The sequence below is a fragment of the Magallana gigas genome, chromosome 6 (genome assembly GCF_963853765.1).
Source record: "Magallana gigas chromosome 6, xbMagGiga1.1, whole genome shotgun sequence".
In the NCBI taxonomy this organism is placed as follows: Eukaryota; Metazoa; Mollusca; class Bivalvia; order Ostreida; family Ostreidae; genus Magallana; species Magallana gigas.
The window spans coordinates 22,632,681-22,649,078 of NC_088858.1; the positions used below are offsets into that span (position 1 = coordinate 22,632,681).

Below are 16,398 nucleotides of genomic sequence, written 5' to 3' on the forward strand. Positions count from 1 at the left end.
AGCATTTAGAGATCATTTAATTTTCATTCAATGGCAACGGTTCACATTTTAGTCGTGTAAGGTTTACTTAAGCAATTTCATCTAACATTTTACACCTATGGGCTGGTTTACTGTTTTACCAAACCATTTAATACAAATGTTCCAAAGGCTTGAACTGTAAAAAGAAATTCTAAATGATGCACAAAAAGCAGTGTCCTTTACCAAATATCTTTTATACATACATGTATAATTCAATCTTGCTTACTTCTTACCAATCGTAGGAAGAAGTTGTACAAGAGACTGTTGGACTGCAAGAGATCTTGCAGACAGCTTGAAGTTTTCTCATACAAGTTCAAGATTGTGATATTCTTAAAGCAACAACTTGTTAATGGATATGCAAGAGTATCACTTCTTGCAATAATTATAACAACATGGACAGCAACAGTCGTATCTGAAAACACGCTTTTCACAACATTCAAGGCTTGACCAATTCGTTCTCCTCTTAGAGTAGCACCTGTTGCCACTTGAACAAGATACAGCACTGAGTTTTTGCAGGGCCGTAGCTTCTTGGCAGGAGAGCATACTTCTGTTTCATCCATTCTGATCGTAACATATACAAAGTAATCCATTCCCAGGAAATCTTGGATCTCTGGGTATACAACAAACTTGTCTACTGAAGTAGCAAGTTCTTTAAGATATAACGCAACCCTGAACAAACTTTTGTAATGACTGTTTAGACTTGTAGGAACATCTTTTGCAAAATGTTCTATTCTCTGTTGATCTGGGTGGAAAAATCTCTGGGAAGGAATTCGCAGAAGAAGCCAATCATCAGACTTAGTTTGTGGAACATCAAGAGGAGTTTCAGAAGGTTGATATGACGTTTCCATAGTATTGTATATTAAAGGCAGCAATACGATGCCTTTCTTCTCTTGGGCACTAACTAACAATTTAATGAACTCCCTTTTTGCACTATTTTGTAACATCACTGTGAAAATCTTGTCACTATAACCTTTTTGTAAGACCATATCTAGCCTGTATGGCAATCTGGCCCTCCACTCAGGAGCTAGGTAGGCTTGAAGGTGATGCACCTTAACAACCACATCTCCTTCCTGTACTCCTAGTTCAAAGATTTTGGCATTGTTTTCTATATCCTCCTGCATTACAGTGTAAAGATCTGTATGAAAGATGTTGAAAGCTATCATTACTTGTCTAGCATCAGTTACTGTAAAGATGTATTCTCCTTCAACAGGGATATGTTGGAGCAAAATAGTGGTATGCAGTATAAATTTATCATAGACTGCACTGTTTCCAGTTCCCTTAAAGCTGGCTATTTCTTCTTGGATTTCTTTGGTGTATTGTATCAAGGCTTGATGAACCGTTTTTCCAAACGCATACATGTACTCCAAGACATTGTGGAGTAATCTAGGAGTCATTATAAAATGCTCCGAAAAAACATCATATGCCTCCTTCCCTGTCTTTGTGAGTCCTTCATCTTTACAGTTCAATACCTTCAAAGACCCACTCCAGATTTTCAGAAAGCATTCTTCATCTAGTTGTAATTCTCTTCCACAGTCAATTTCACCATTGCTATAAGGAGTGGCAGTAAATCCTGCTGGAATCATAATAAATTTGATGTCTTTACCCTCAAGGATGTTTCTGATTTTCTGTGTATAGTGGGTGTTGAAAATTGTTGTGTGGTCAATGATGAGACAATCCTCTGCTTGAAAATTCAAAGAAAAGGAGGAAAACTTATCTAAATGTTTATCCCTTACATCAATTTCATTGAGATCAACGTAATGAATCCTATGGTCTTTTCTTCTCCTGCACTCCAAAACAAAATACAAAACCGAGGACGTTTTCCCAAGTCCTTGAATTCCTGAGACACAGTTCCATTGTTTCCTACACTTCCTGTAGAGACGGTCAATCACATTGATGAACACATCATGGAATTTCGTTTTAATGAAGCACCTCCCAGCTTTAAAGTCGATGACATTGGCGAACAGTTTTGCCTCCTCATCTTCTGTAACACCTTGCAAAATACTGCTTTCGAATTCATCCAAACTTCTTGGAATCTAAAAAATGTTGAAGCAGATTGGAAAAACAAAGACATAAGGTTATATTACTAAAGCTACAGTTACAAGGTTACAGAATAGTAATTTAATATTTAAAGTGGTATGGAACACCTCCTTATTGTGGCATTCTTTTTAACGAAATTAACTATACTTTCCAAAAATTGTTACCTAACAGAGAAGCGCACTGGGTGAGAGCATTAACTACAAATCTATAACTCATGAGTCAAACTTTTATAATTTATATCTTTCCATAAATTTTAAAAACATACTTTTGGTTCAAATATTGTACAATTTCAAAATTATAATCATTATGTAAAAATTATGATTTTAAGGTACTTTTATCCACATTAATATCGACAGGTGTGCCATACCACCTTAGTAAAGTTAGATACTGGTCACTGTTTGGTAAATTGACTCCAATTATTGATTTGATGGTCTAATGGTAAACTAATTTTCCTACTAAACATTTAAGCATAGGTAATCACAGATTACAAAGCTCACCGAGACGAGACATCACCCTTATGAGACTTCACCTTTAAGAGACCACCTTTATCATATTAAATGAAAATCATACTTTATGATCTTGGATATTCATGGATTCTGTTTTGACACAATACCGTATATCATCTGTTAAAAAATTGTATGATAATCATATGTTCATTTGTTAATCAATACAATAATATAACATTAAATATTGCATCCTATCATATTTACAACATATATCATATAATACAATAAAATACCGTAATAAACAATGATGAGATATGATATTGTAACGTATGATATGACATTTTGTTTTCCCTTGGTCTGAAATGTCACACTTTCATTGGTTTAAACATAGCACGTGATTGCCTCATATATCTCTATTATAATATTTGTTCTGTGAGAAATAATATTAGGCAATATGGCCGTCATTGGTCGACGCTTCGCTTACTCATTTCGACATTTCATAGTATTTAATACATAAACCGCATGCCGTAAGTTCTTAAAGTATTTGGAGTAGTTGCCCTTTGAAATTCTTTAAAATTAGAGTAGTTGCCCTTAGAATATTGACGTCACATTGTTTTGTCTGGAGCAGAACAAAATGGCAGCGTCGAATTTTGCTCAAATATCTGCAGAGGAAAGGGGGAAAACATTTAAAATTGAATAGCAACAAAACCTTGTAAGTAAACATGGCTGAAGCAAGGATTTTTAAAGATTATTTGAAAGGCGAGATTGAAAATTTTGAAGAGTTTAAATGAGTTAAATTGGATGAGATGTTAGGCATCTTGTACATGGCTAGATCATCGCTATTTGTGAATAAATATGTCGCTTGATAGTCCTCGGGAAAACAAAACACTTATAAGGTTAGTTACTGACTCACTACGGAAAAATATTGGGTTGATCAATCTCATAGAAGGCTCGGCTTCGCCTCGCCATCTATGAGATTGATCAACCCAATATTTTTCCGTAGTGAGTCAGTAACTAACCTAATAAGTAATAGTATTGTGTTATACGTTATTGTATTTGATCAAATAATACAATATCATTATATATAAAACAATATAGTATTATATTACAATATCATATTACATAATACATCATAACATTGAAACATATGATATTATATTGTATAATATAGTATGGTATTGTATGATACTGTATCATTTTTAATACATAATATGATATTGTATCATATGATACAATATAATTTGATACAACATTGTATCATATCAAATGATACAATATTATGTGATAAAGTAAAATATTTTATAATACAATATTATATTATATATATTGTATCATATGATACAATAATATGTTTTACAATATCATACAATACAATTTCATGCAATGTGATAATATATCATATTATAAACCAATATCATATTATACAATATCGTATGATACAATATTATATAATATTACAGTATCATATTATACAATTTCATGTGATATAATTCTATATTACAGACACTAATATCATATTATACAATATCGTATGATACAATATTATAAAATATACAATATTGTATCATAGGATACAATATTATATTTTTCAATATCTTATGTAATAGTATCATGTGATAAAATAATAAATTAATAATACAATATAATATTATACAATATTGTATCATAATATACAATATTATACATAACGATATCATGATACAATATCATAACATAAAATATAAAAAAAAATTGATACAATATCATATTGTATCATATAAATTTTTATAATATCACATATGATATTATATTGTGTCATATTAAACAATATTGTTTCATACCAAACAATACTATATCATAGGAATCATGTTATATCATTTATCAACAAACACATCTATCTATCGAGCAGGTTTGAGTGAGGTAGGAGATTTCTTTAGCATCCTTGATAATGGAGATCAGGCTCTGCATCTGAAGCAACCTCTGCGTTTCATTTATAATATAGTTAAATCAACTATGCAAGCTATCATCTATAAAACATGTGACCTGTTCCAAAAAAACTAAACCTCATCCAGCATCCGAAACATATGGCTCAGATTCAGCATTCAAGCCTGTCAGGTGCATCAGTATACATAAGACGCATCTCCATGCAATTTGGTAAAGTTCAGACCAGTAATAACTAAGATATCATCATCAGAGGGCACTAGCAATTAAAACCTTAACCTGGTCCAGCATCCCTAACCTATGGCTCAGATTCAACATTCATGCTTGTCAGGTGCATCTGTATCATAAGACACACCATCCATTCAAGTTTGGTGAAGTTAGGACCTGTAATAACTAAGATTTATTTTTTAGCATCCTTGGTAATGGAGATCAAGCCTGCATCTGAAGCTTCCTCTGTGATTCATTCATTCTACAGTTTAATCAACTATGCAAGTTTGAAATAGTACTATTATCTATTAAACATGTAACCTGTTCCAAAAAACTTAACCATATCCAGCATCTGAAACCTATGGCACAGATTCAGCATTCAAGCCTGTCTGGTGCATCAGTATCATAAGACGCACCATCCATGGAAGTCTGGTGAAGTTAGGACAAGTAGTAACTAAGATATAATGATCAGAGGGCACCTGCAACAAAAACTTTAACCTGGTCCAAAAACCTTAACCTCCTCCAGCATCCGAAACCTATAGCTCAGATTCAGCACTCAAGCCTGTCTGGTGCATCAGTATCATAAGACACACCATCCATGCAAGTTTGGTGAAGTACAGACCTGCAGTAACTTAGATATTGCTATCAAAGGGCACCTGCAACAAAAACTTTAACCTGGTCCAAAAACCTTAACCTCCTCCAGCATCCGAAACCTATAGCTCAGATTCAGCACTCAAGCCTGTCTGGTGCATCAGTATCATAAGACACACCATCCATGCAAGTTTGGTGAAGTACGGACCTGCAGTAACTTAGATATTGCTATCAAAGGGCACCTGCAACAAAAACTTTAACCTGGTCCAACAACATTAACCTCCTCCAGCATCTGAAATTTAGGACTCAGATTCAGTATCCAAGTCTTTCAAGTCCATAAGTAAGTCCAGATGCATCAACCATGCAAGTTTGGTGAAGATAGGACAAGTAATAACTTAGATACAGGACCTGCAACAAAAACTTTAACCAGGTCCGGACGCCGACGCCGAGGGTATAGCATAAGCTCCCCCTGACTTCGTCTCGGTGAGCTAAAAATAAATTTTTTCCTCCAGTCTGTCCCAAGTTTGATGTGGCACATTTGGTCAATCTTTAATAAAAATACACATACCTGTAAAATTGAAGTCAATGAAAGGGAAAATATCCAAAATATTTTCATTCACACATTATTTTTTAACTTGAAAAAATTCACAAAAACAAATGCAGATTTTTTACGGAGATTCAATAGGAAATGTCTACACCTTTTTTCCAATCGGAATACTTAGCACAACTTTCCAACATTATAATCCAGGTATTTTCATCTTTTTTTACTAAGCAAAACCTCCGTAAACTTTTTTTTGAAAATGAAATGAAACCTGACAAGGTAGAGGGGGCGTCTCCAAGGGGGGAATCTTGGAACTTTTTTTATACTTTGAATGAACATCATTTGAATCTAGAGGTATTTATAAATATAGAATAATTTAAGAAAATGTAAGGCATAGACTATAAATCAGAAAAATAAGGCTAAGGCGTCTTTGAAAGGGGCGTCATGCAGTCAAAATTTTCCAGTCTTGACAAATTTTGCTAAGATTTAGTCTGGGACTCGTCGCCAACTTTTCATCTTTTTACTATCTTATGTCATCACTTCTATACTATAAAATACAAGTGTTCTACGTGACGAACATCTGTGAATAAACCTTAGACAGTGAACTACATGTAATTTAAACCTTTTCACGTCGCTTATCTTGCATATAGCATGCATCTTGAATTTTCAAACCCTAGTACCTGATATGACACCGATGAATCTTCTGTTGAATCCATGGATCGTTTGCAAAGTACTGTTATATGAATTGTTGACAACTGAGCACGTCGACATATTTTGGCGGCAAAATGCCATCTTGGTTAACTCGTACACTGATAAAGTCGAAGCCTCTACACTTACAATTGATTTCACCGCCGAAAAAATATGTTTAAGCTTTTATTTTGCTCACATAAAAAAAACTATCATAAAAAGTTGCTAAATTAAAAACAAGATTTAGATACTTTATTTGGTAGAATTTTTGCGAAAATAATTGCCTGACGTCATGACGTCAGGCATATCTAAGGTTTAAAAGTTGCAATCTCCGAAACAGTGCAGACAATGGGACAAGCAATATCATGATATTTCACAGAAAAGATTAACTGATGCATGTTTAAAATATCAGCATTTACGTTCATAATTGATGAACATGTTATATGGCATGTAATAACAACAGCGAGCAAGAGTTTTCAAGTAAACAGGGACGGTCACCATGCAGAGCACGTGTGTAATCCTGCTTTAAAAATAGATCAGCATTCCACCATATTTGAATGGTGAAAAAGGGGGAGGGGGTCATCGCAACAAGTTGTAGCATATTGTCTATTATGGTACAATGTAAGAAATAATTGGTGTTGGATTATCATTATTACAAGAGAGTCATCAGTTTGGATTAAAACAAATATATATTTATACAGCTGGAATGTTTACTGGGGGAACTAAATCGCCAAAGCGGGGTGTGACCCCATTTTCGTTTAGTTGGGCGATTTCATTAATCTTGAAAAGGGAACATAACTCGCATGTCTTACTATATGTACATTACCACATTTAAAAATTACTAATCAAGTGTGTTTCTTAATTCGATAGATTTCTTCCAAACCATCCGGTCCAAAGTATAATATACATATATGTAGCTGTTACAAAAAAAAAAGTCAAAAAATTCATCTAACCCTCCCCCCCCCCATGGATCTCTGCCAATGGATAAGTTCATTCGTTGCGTGAACGGTAAAGCAGGATTTCGCGCCAAAATGTCTCATTCATAGTTTTTGTACGTCGATTATTTGACGAGTCTGTTGGGATCATGAAAAATACCCCAGTGCACACCATGTGTTTACATCACAGGCACGTAGCATCGGGGGTTGGGTGAGGGAGGCTGCTTCCCCTCCCCTCTTTTTTGACAGCTGGCACTTTCTTAACTTTATAGGATAAATGGAAATATCATGGATTTGCCCCCCCCCCCTTCCACTTTTGTAGGAGCATGCAATAATAAAAAGTTCTGCAAATAAGGAATTCTAATTGAATTGAAGTTACAGTTAGGGTTTTTTCATGAATTTGAGAATTCACCCTTCTTAAATTGCTTGTCAAGATGATTTTAATGAAACTGCCCACACACATTCAAACACAATACGTGTTTGTTTCATAAGGTTGGAAGTTTTAAAAAATGCCTTTTAGTTGATTTTGCAATTAATATAACAAATACAATTTGAAAAAAAACGACTATTTACTCTCCAGCTTTCAAACTTACATGTACTTATATGATATGTGTATATTCCTAAAAACATTGAATTAATAAAATAAATGAATTTCAAGTGATATATATGTACATGTTCTAGATCGGAGAAAAGACTAACATTTCGTCTTAAATTTGCATGTTCCATTTATAAATTTATGATCAGCAGCGAAAATAAAAATTCATTTCTGATAAGATAGCCTAATTGATACATGCATGCTTCCATTGAATAATTTTGTTTAGTCAGGCAAGCTTTTTGGAAAGCTATTACTTGTTGTATTATATAGTTTATGGATGCACAGGATATATCCGGATAATCTCCTGTGTATATTGTTTTATCTTGGATAAGAAAGGAATTCTATGAGAGTGTACAAATCAAATTAAGAACATGCAAAATAAAAAACGAACTTATAAAGGAGTAGGTAACAATTTTACAGCGGAGAAGTGCGATATTTTAAAGCTTTCGAGAACACTGCCATGGCTTATTATGTATCACGCGTGTGAGCAGGGACCGATATACGTCCCTGGTGTGAGGAATATTTTTTTTATTAATTAAATTAAAAGTGTTTCCTAGAAAGTTAAGAAATATTTTGGTGAAATTAGAACAATCGGCCACCGTCTCCCAATAGTCATTGATAGTGAGTGGTCGATATAGCAAAGCCATGAAAAGGTTTATAATTTAGTAAAATTGAAGACGAGTTTTGCTATTTGTTAGAATGTTATCTGCTATCATTTTGATTAGGAAAGATTGTCTCGTCTCTTGACTTTGAAGAGCGTCAGTATGGGGATAGTTTCAATATAGCACATTTTTGCATAAAAAGGAAAACAGCGCATATTTTTAAATGCGTGACAACAACGCGAGGAAGAACTATACATGCACACCATTGTGAAACGGATTCTCCCTGAAATGCCCAAAAGATGTTTACATCTACAAATGAATTAACATGAAAATATGTCACTTACCACTTTTAAAAAGTCCATGTATTCGAGACATTAGAAAATTGTTTTCTCTTCCTAGCATACTAATGTACCCATACATAAATAGTAGATCCTTTCTAACTCTAGGCACAAACAGCCTCTCTCTCTCTCTCTCTCTCTCTCTCAAAAATAACTTTCTATTTTATGAAAGAAGATTTACTCAAACTATATAGTGAATACTTTTAATGTATATAATCAAAATATCATCTTGAGACAGTGAATAAAAAAGTAGCACTGACAAATAAAATGGAAAATACCTGGTCATCTTTGAAATATACAAAAATCCAGCAATAATCAAATCCAATATACACATTTTAGACGGCATAGTTTTAATTGAAATGTTTGTCGACAAATGCATGCACAATTATTGTATAAATATTTGGCACATATAGTTGTTTTTTTTTTATTATCATATAATCACTTATAAAAGTATTTATACATGTAGTTTATGTGTTGATTTAAATATCACATATTCTCCTTCATCCATTTAAAAGCGTATTCATTGACCAGCAACATGATTGCTCCTCCTGTCAATACAAAAAAATTGTGTTTAGATTCTGATTTCAATATATTAAATATGGTACTTAATTAATAGGAGCACACTTTCAAGAAAGATTAAACTATAATGTACATGTATTTTTGTTAAGATTTTAATGTTCCAGCCTCAACATATTATTATGAACTATAAACGTCAGCTATTCCATTCATTTCTAGAAGTATTTTCTTTTTCTTTTTTTTTTTTAAGGAGGGGGGGGGGGGTGGGGGTATCAACATGTAATATGGCAGAATCTCACTGATATTTATTGCATTAGTACAATACTTATCAATAATTGGTTTACATTTTGTATAAAAACATACCTGGGCCTAATCTCAGTACTTTTGGTAGCAGTCCTTTATACAAAGCTAAAAACCTGGAAGAAATATATAATGATAGATGTAAGAACATCCATAAACCAACATGTATTGCTACCAATAAGTCAGACTGAGGTTAAAACTGCATGTTAATGAAAAAAATATTCTTCCTTCCACGTTTTTTTTAAGGTGGTATGTTGTAACATACCGTATATCCAGTTCTTTTTGCGTGTCACAAAATTTGCGGAAATGGGGAAATGTGTAGCATTTTTAATTTGCGCCAGTCATTTTTTGCAATTTTAAAAAGTTTCTTATAGAAAATAATACAGAGTATTATTTCTGCGTATTCAATAATTTGTGATTTAAAAGACATCGTGAAAAAAGCAAAAATTATATCATCGCGAAAATCATCTGATATTCGGTATTGTTTATTGAAATAAACAATAAAATGAAGTGTAATTATATACACTCTGTAAGTAGTTTCTTTCTAAGTATTGTCACCTAACAGCATAGCGCATTGGGTTAGAGGGTTTACTACGAAGCTGTAAGTCATGAGTTCGAATCCCACTGGGGTTTTTACATTTTCTACCTCTCCAAAAATTTTTAAATGCTAGCTAAATTTTGGTTAAATATTGAAAAATTTGAAAATTCTAAACCGGTGAAAGTATTGTCATTTTAATGTTCTTTAATTCACATTAATGTCTAATACCACCTTAAAGAGAACACTACCTTGTGAAAGGATATTACATTTTAACACGTACAGTTTAAAGTAATGTGTTCACTTGACAAGTAAACATTGAAATGTGATGTCTATAAAATGTGATGGGTAAACTTGTAATAAAAGTAATCTAAGATCTACTATCTCACCCTTCTTCTTTGTAAACTGTTGCAATAGTTTTAAAACACGTCCTGTATTTGATCTCGCCAGGCACAGGTTGTGGCCCCTGAATTCTGCTTTTAGCCACATCAAATGGAATGTTGACACAGGATGCTATCGTTCCTGACACAAAGCCAATCAAAAGCTTTCTACCAATCTCCAAACTGTGGGTCTGTAGAGACAAAACAGTATTTTCAAAGCATGAGTTTCATAGATTTACAGCAGAATCATATGGATGTGTAGTGGATAAATTTTCATTGTACTCTCTACCCAAAACTCTAAAACCTAACTGAATTAAGAGGCACAGTCTAATTTAGATCATCATACAAAGAAATTCATGAAATTGCATTCCCATGAAATTGATAAAAAATAATTGGTACCCATGAATTTTGAAAACTCTGCAAATCTTTCCTATTTAGCAGTGCATTACCTCTGCCTGTGGAATTAAATCTCGGACATTGTGATAAAAGCCAAAGTAGATCATGTTAAAAACTCCATGACGACCTAGAGTGGATGTGAGGCCTTTGTTTAATCCGCGCCGTCCAAATCCGTCATTTCGAATTATCTCTCTTGCTGTTGCAATTGTGCTGCCTTGCTGAAATGATTATTAAAAGTGCTATAATAAAAATATATGACTTTAAATTTCAATTGAATAAATAAATCATTAATAAGAATTGAATTAAGTACTACAAAGTTAAATACATGTAATTTTGAATAATTACAGTGTCAATTTTTCCAGTACATACCTCTTTAAAAGCATGTCGATCTGCCTGTAGTTTGACTTTCACAACTTCAAATGGATTTATGATTACCGCCTCAGTAAGTCCCGAGCACAACCCAGCCAGATACAAAATCTACAAGGGGAGGGAAAAAATAAACAACAGAAAATCATCTAGACATGAATGATTACACCTGACGCATTACAAAATACATATCGTACATACAGCTGTAGAATAAAAAGATCTATCTCAAATATTCTATTTAAAAATAAAATTTTGAGTAGTTTTTAACTGTAGGGTCAACAGATCTGCAGATCTGTAGCTCTACCAAGAAAATTCAGGTGGATGGACCATAGAGCTACAATTCCTCTCATACAAAAAACTGTGCTTGTTTGGACTGATTAACCTAATATTCTTAGAGATTTTGTACAGATATGAGATATTTGATGCTGCAAAATTTCTCTGTCATTTTCCTATCGATATTGTTACTTTATATGCCTAGGATATTCTTTTTAACACCATCACCAGCTTCATGAATTGAAGAAGTGTAGTTTGTTTTATACATGTAAAAATGGCAAGTCTTGATCTGCACATGAAATACATGTGCTTCATTTTCCGAGATCTGTTCGGCAAGCGTGTCAAGAAAAAGTCTGAGGTAAAGCGATGTCATCAGTATTAAAATGTCTGAAGAATTTAATGGTACTTTGAAATAATTTTTACATAATTTAATCAGTCCAAAACTCGAGCAAGTTTTTGTGTGCAGTAAGTTGCAACTTTTTAACAGTTAAGGAACTGTAGCTCCAAGGTCATTCATCCAAGCTTTTTCGGACCGGTAGCTACAGACCTGCACCTAGGTAAACATGCAGAAGTAATAACAAGAAGAAAAAACAAGGGGAAATAACTCTCCAATAGAAAGTAAAATCAATTATTTATTTCAGTCATTGAGTTCACATACTGAATAAAATCTGATTTTTTAATGTCTCAAGTTTTTTAGGAGTGTAAACAAATAATTTATCCAAACATATATATCATAAAGAGATAACTTGTCAGATTTCTGAAAACATGCAAAGTAACCTAAGTTTTTTTATATTATTTAATAGGAGCTAGAGACAATTCATAGTCAACAAAGTACTTACAGATGAGTATGGGATGATTTGAAAAGATGCAAACATTTCTTTATATCTCTCAAATGTAAAAAATTTCACAGCTCGTTTGGGAGTTTCTGCCATCAATGGGGGTAGAATGCCTTTATAAAAAGAAAGAGCCCTGAAATAATCCAATAAACATGATTTATTACAAATTAAAGAAAACACCTATTCTTTCTTTACGATCAGTGTTAACCATAAGAAAATTAATGTCTCTTATTCAATATCATTTTAGAAAAAATATTCAAATATTTATAATAGTTTAGCATTATGTCAGTCAGAATTTGGAGATTTACAGAAAGCAATGATCCCAGCTTCATCAGAAACCTTAGTCAGAATAATAATGAGTTCTGTTAAACAACCTAATAATTTTACATCCACTGTTAAACCTTAGATTGTTATCTCAAACTCCATGTGTCAGTACCAAGAAAAACTATAGAAATCACATTAGTGCAATATTTGAGATATTGATGAGATAATAATTTCAGAAACATTTACAATCATTGGAACTTCTAAACCACTTTGACATATCTATGGTATTTGTGATATCAGTGATTTAGATACCAAAATTCAACTGAATATTAAATAATAATACATGTATATAAATAATGAGGCATTAATACCCTTCATTTCGGTACATCTTCTTGAAGCAGTCTGCCAATGACGTATACCGATTCGGATCATCTGGTCCCCTTTGGATTTGGAATCTCGTTTTCATTAGATCAAGTGGGTGCATCAGTGACACCTCCACAAAACCTGATACAAAGTAACCAACAAAAAAATTAAATAATGAATCAAAACAAAAAATAACAGACCAATATAAATTCTAATAAAAATTCTACATATCGATAAAAATTATCTTAGCTTAAAGTATTACAAAACAATTATATTTATATAGATCCTGGGTGATATCCCCACCTCATCTCTTCAGCAGTGTTTAGAAATTAGAATTTGTAAAATTATCCGGAAATCCATAAAAAAGGGGGGGGGGGTTACCTGCACATCCACCCGCTGCAAACTGCATAAAGTGGAGTTTCATTGGGCTGTGTCGGGAGCCACTTGAAGGCTCTACGACTGCTGCCATGGTGTTTTCAATACTGTACGTGTACCCCTTTCAGTTGTATCCTAGTAATCCTACACATGAAACCACATCTTGACCCATGACATGGTGATGGTATCCGGTTCAAACTTTAGTTTTTTTTAAGTTGAGGGTAAAACCAGTACAAGACAATCCGGAATCTTCTTTTCCGGAGAGTGTGCTAATGCAAGGTAAAAATAAAGGGCATTATTTGTGTTATTTCACTTATTTGATTGTCAGTTTCTGGAATAAAAATAATTTCATTCGAACGTTTACTTTCCGTAGTATTGTTGATCATGTGTATATGGATATACTTAATTAAACCCAGAACAAAATGTTTTGAGGAACTAGTGCAATGGATAGTGGAGGAAATTCGGGTTGAAATTCCTCTATTTCATGTTACTGTTTATTATGTAAGAAAAACTACGTTATTTAATTTATTTTCAATCTACAGAAAATCATGTCGCTTGCCAACCTTTGCCAGAGATTTTCACGCATGATGACAACCACCAGCTTAAAAACAACACATAAATTTGTAACAAGTAGGTGTATTATGATCAATCTTTCAATCCATTTGTTATCATGACCATGACCTCCTTGTACAATGAAGACAAAATTAATTCTATATTTTTGAACACTAGATCTCACTCTAGCCCTTGGTACCTGTGACAGTCTGACCGGCTCGATAGTTTGCGCCACAATTGCTCATTTTTGTAGCAATAACACTTTTAATATAGAGAATCAGGGTCTGAGGTCCTGTCCATTAATATCCTGTTATACATTTAAAAGTGGTGTTACCAACCCCTAGAACTGATAGGTTAATTAACACCTGCCAGGGAAAAGAACTGATTGATGATCCTTGAGGGTAAAGACTGAAGGTTAGGAAACCAGTCTGGTCTTTCATTATTTCATTTTAGTACATGTGTACTACAATTGAAGCTGTGATGAACCCCTGAAATTTACAGATTAATCACAAATCCTGACTGGGGAAAAAATTAGGGATGATAGTCCTTGAGGGCAAATGGGGAGGAATGTGACAGATTCAATGGCAGATACAGTACACAGGGTTATTTTCGCTCCGTGAAATTTTTGCCCTTGTACACTTACAGTTTTGCCCCATCTTGGATTTGCCCAGACATACGGTATTTGTATTTTAAATAGAGATCATTTAAGAATTTAGAATCGCCCTGTCTGTAAAACAGGGTCAAATTTTCCTCTCTATACAGCAAGTCAACTGGTAGAACACCTGACTAAGATTCAGGGGACCAGGCTTTGAATCGAAGTCTGGTCTGCCATAATTTCTCCTATCAACTTACACATATATCAATTTGCCCATACCTGTGCATTGTGAGCGCTATAAATCACTCCCATAAACATTCAAATTAATATTTTATGAAAATTTCAATTGCTGGGGGTATTTTTCACTACTCGGCTTGAGTTTTTGATCGAAAGTGACAAAAGAAGAAGTTTTTTATGCACAAATTGAAACTAATTACTGAAATTTTTGTTCATTCAGATTCTTCACCATTGGTGAACCATGCAGTAGAACCACGACCGGGAGGTTCCCTCATTTTACAGAGGTTTGAGACCCTTAATCAGATGCACAGACGAGGAGGCCCCATACAGCCCAAGATAAAGAAACCAAATAAATATCTGTGTGGCAATGCCTATAAAAGAGGTGTTGTATTGAAGCTTGTCATCAAAAAGCCAAAGAAACCCAATTCTGCTCAGCGAAAATGTGTGCGTTTAAAACTAAGCAATGGGAAAGAGGCGACTGCGTATATTCCAGGCGAGGGACATAATTTACAGGAACACAGCATAGTGTTGGTGAGAGGAGGCCGACTTCAGGATGTACCTGGAGTAAACTTGCAGTGTGTTCGGGGGAAATATGACTTAGCACATGTCAAAAAGAAATGAAATGTAGAGAATTTTATGATTAAAAACTATATGCTGACATTAAAATTAAAATCAAACCAAATTAAAGTTAAATTATTTTTATGCCCCTGCTGTCATTTTGTCCTTCTGTCTGTCATTTTGTCCTTCTGTCTGTTCGTTCTGTCATCATTAACTTTCCGTTCGTTATCTTGGCAACAATTGTACAAGTTCAACTCGATCAACTCAAATGACTATGTGCAGGATTTAGTGTTTTTGTGCCTCGAAATTCAAAGCTATGAGTAGGGCTTTAGAAATTTGCTTTAAAAAAGATTATAACGTATAAGTCAAGTTTATAGAGATAAATTGTGTGATCAATGTCTTTATACAAATATGATTTATTGATGAAGATCAATTATCGCAAAAGTGCATTTTTTAAAGAATAAATTGGATATTTCCTATCATTTTGTTTAACAGGAAACATCAAGTGCATGCTTGCTTCAACGATATGCCATTGAGTAGATTATGAACAATTATATATACACTAAATAAATAGTGCCGGTTTAGGAGGGTAAGAGTTGAAATTGACACCCTGGGAAAACTATTTATTGTCTACCGACGTGAAGCGGAGGTTGACAATGTTTTGGAGGGGTGTCAATTTCAACTCTTACCCTCCTAAACGGGCACTATTTATTTTATTATACTGAACGTCTTCATTTTAAAGAAAACTTTACTACTTTAATATAAGAATGACGTGAATTCTTTGGCGAACCGTACGCACATATTTTATGCGCATGTATCAATTCGTTGTGTTACCCGTTGCTAAGTGTGTTGCTAACACTGAGGGTAATAGAACGGATTATCAACTGCGTCTAAACCAATCAGATTTCAGTATTTAACATGAAAGTATAATAATG

General features: G+C 33.7%; 2 protein-coding genes across 2 annotated transcripts; both read right to left on the minus strand.

Annotated features, from left to right (window-relative positions):
* Positions 1–6,578, minus strand: LOC105318126 (uncharacterized). The gene is made up of 2 exons (XM_011415059.4): positions 6,441–6,578; positions 1–2,051 (listed from the first exon to the last, which is right to left on the minus strand). The coding sequence occupies exons 1-2, from the start codon at positions 6,474–6,476 to the stop codon at positions 231–233; spliced, it is 1,857 nt and encodes a 618-aa protein (XP_011413361.3). The 5' UTR covers positions 6,477–6,578; the 3' UTR covers positions 1–230.
* A 2,699-nt stretch (positions 6,579–9,277) lies between these two features.
* LOC105318127 (mitochondrial 2-oxodicarboxylate carrier) lies at positions 9,278–13,790 on the minus strand. The gene is made up of 8 exons (XM_034471017.2): positions 13,528–13,790; positions 13,155–13,287; positions 12,523–12,652; positions 11,414–11,521; positions 11,098–11,262; positions 10,658–10,839; positions 9,797–9,849; positions 9,278–9,465 (listed from the first exon to the last, which is right to left on the minus strand). The coding sequence occupies exons 1-8, from the start codon at positions 13,613–13,615 to the stop codon at positions 9,404–9,406; spliced, it is 921 nt and encodes a 306-aa protein (XP_034326908.2). The 5' UTR covers positions 13,616–13,790; the 3' UTR covers positions 9,278–9,403.
* Between the last annotated feature and the right edge of the window lie 2,608 nt (positions 13,791–16,398).

Coding starts and splice junctions, on each gene's coding strand:
- LOC105318126 (XM_011415059.4), bottom strand. CDS start 6,476: ATGGATTCAACAGAAGATTCATCGGTGTCATATCAG. Junction 2,052..6,440: donor ATTCATCGGTGTCATATCAG/GTACTAGGGTTT, acceptor AACATTTTTTAG/ATTCCAAGAAGTTTGGATGA.
- LOC105318127 (XM_034471017.2), bottom strand. CDS start 13,615: ATGGCAGCAGTCGTAGAGCCTTCAAGTGGCTCCCGACACAGCCCAATG. Junction 13,288..13,527: donor TGCAGCGGGTGGATGTGCAG/GTAACCCCCCCC, acceptor ACTTTGTATCAG/GTTTTGTGGAGGTGTCACTG. Junction 11,263..11,413: donor ATCGACATGCTTTTAAAGAG/GTATGTACTGGA, acceptor TAATCATTTCAG/CAAGGCAGCACAATTGCAAC.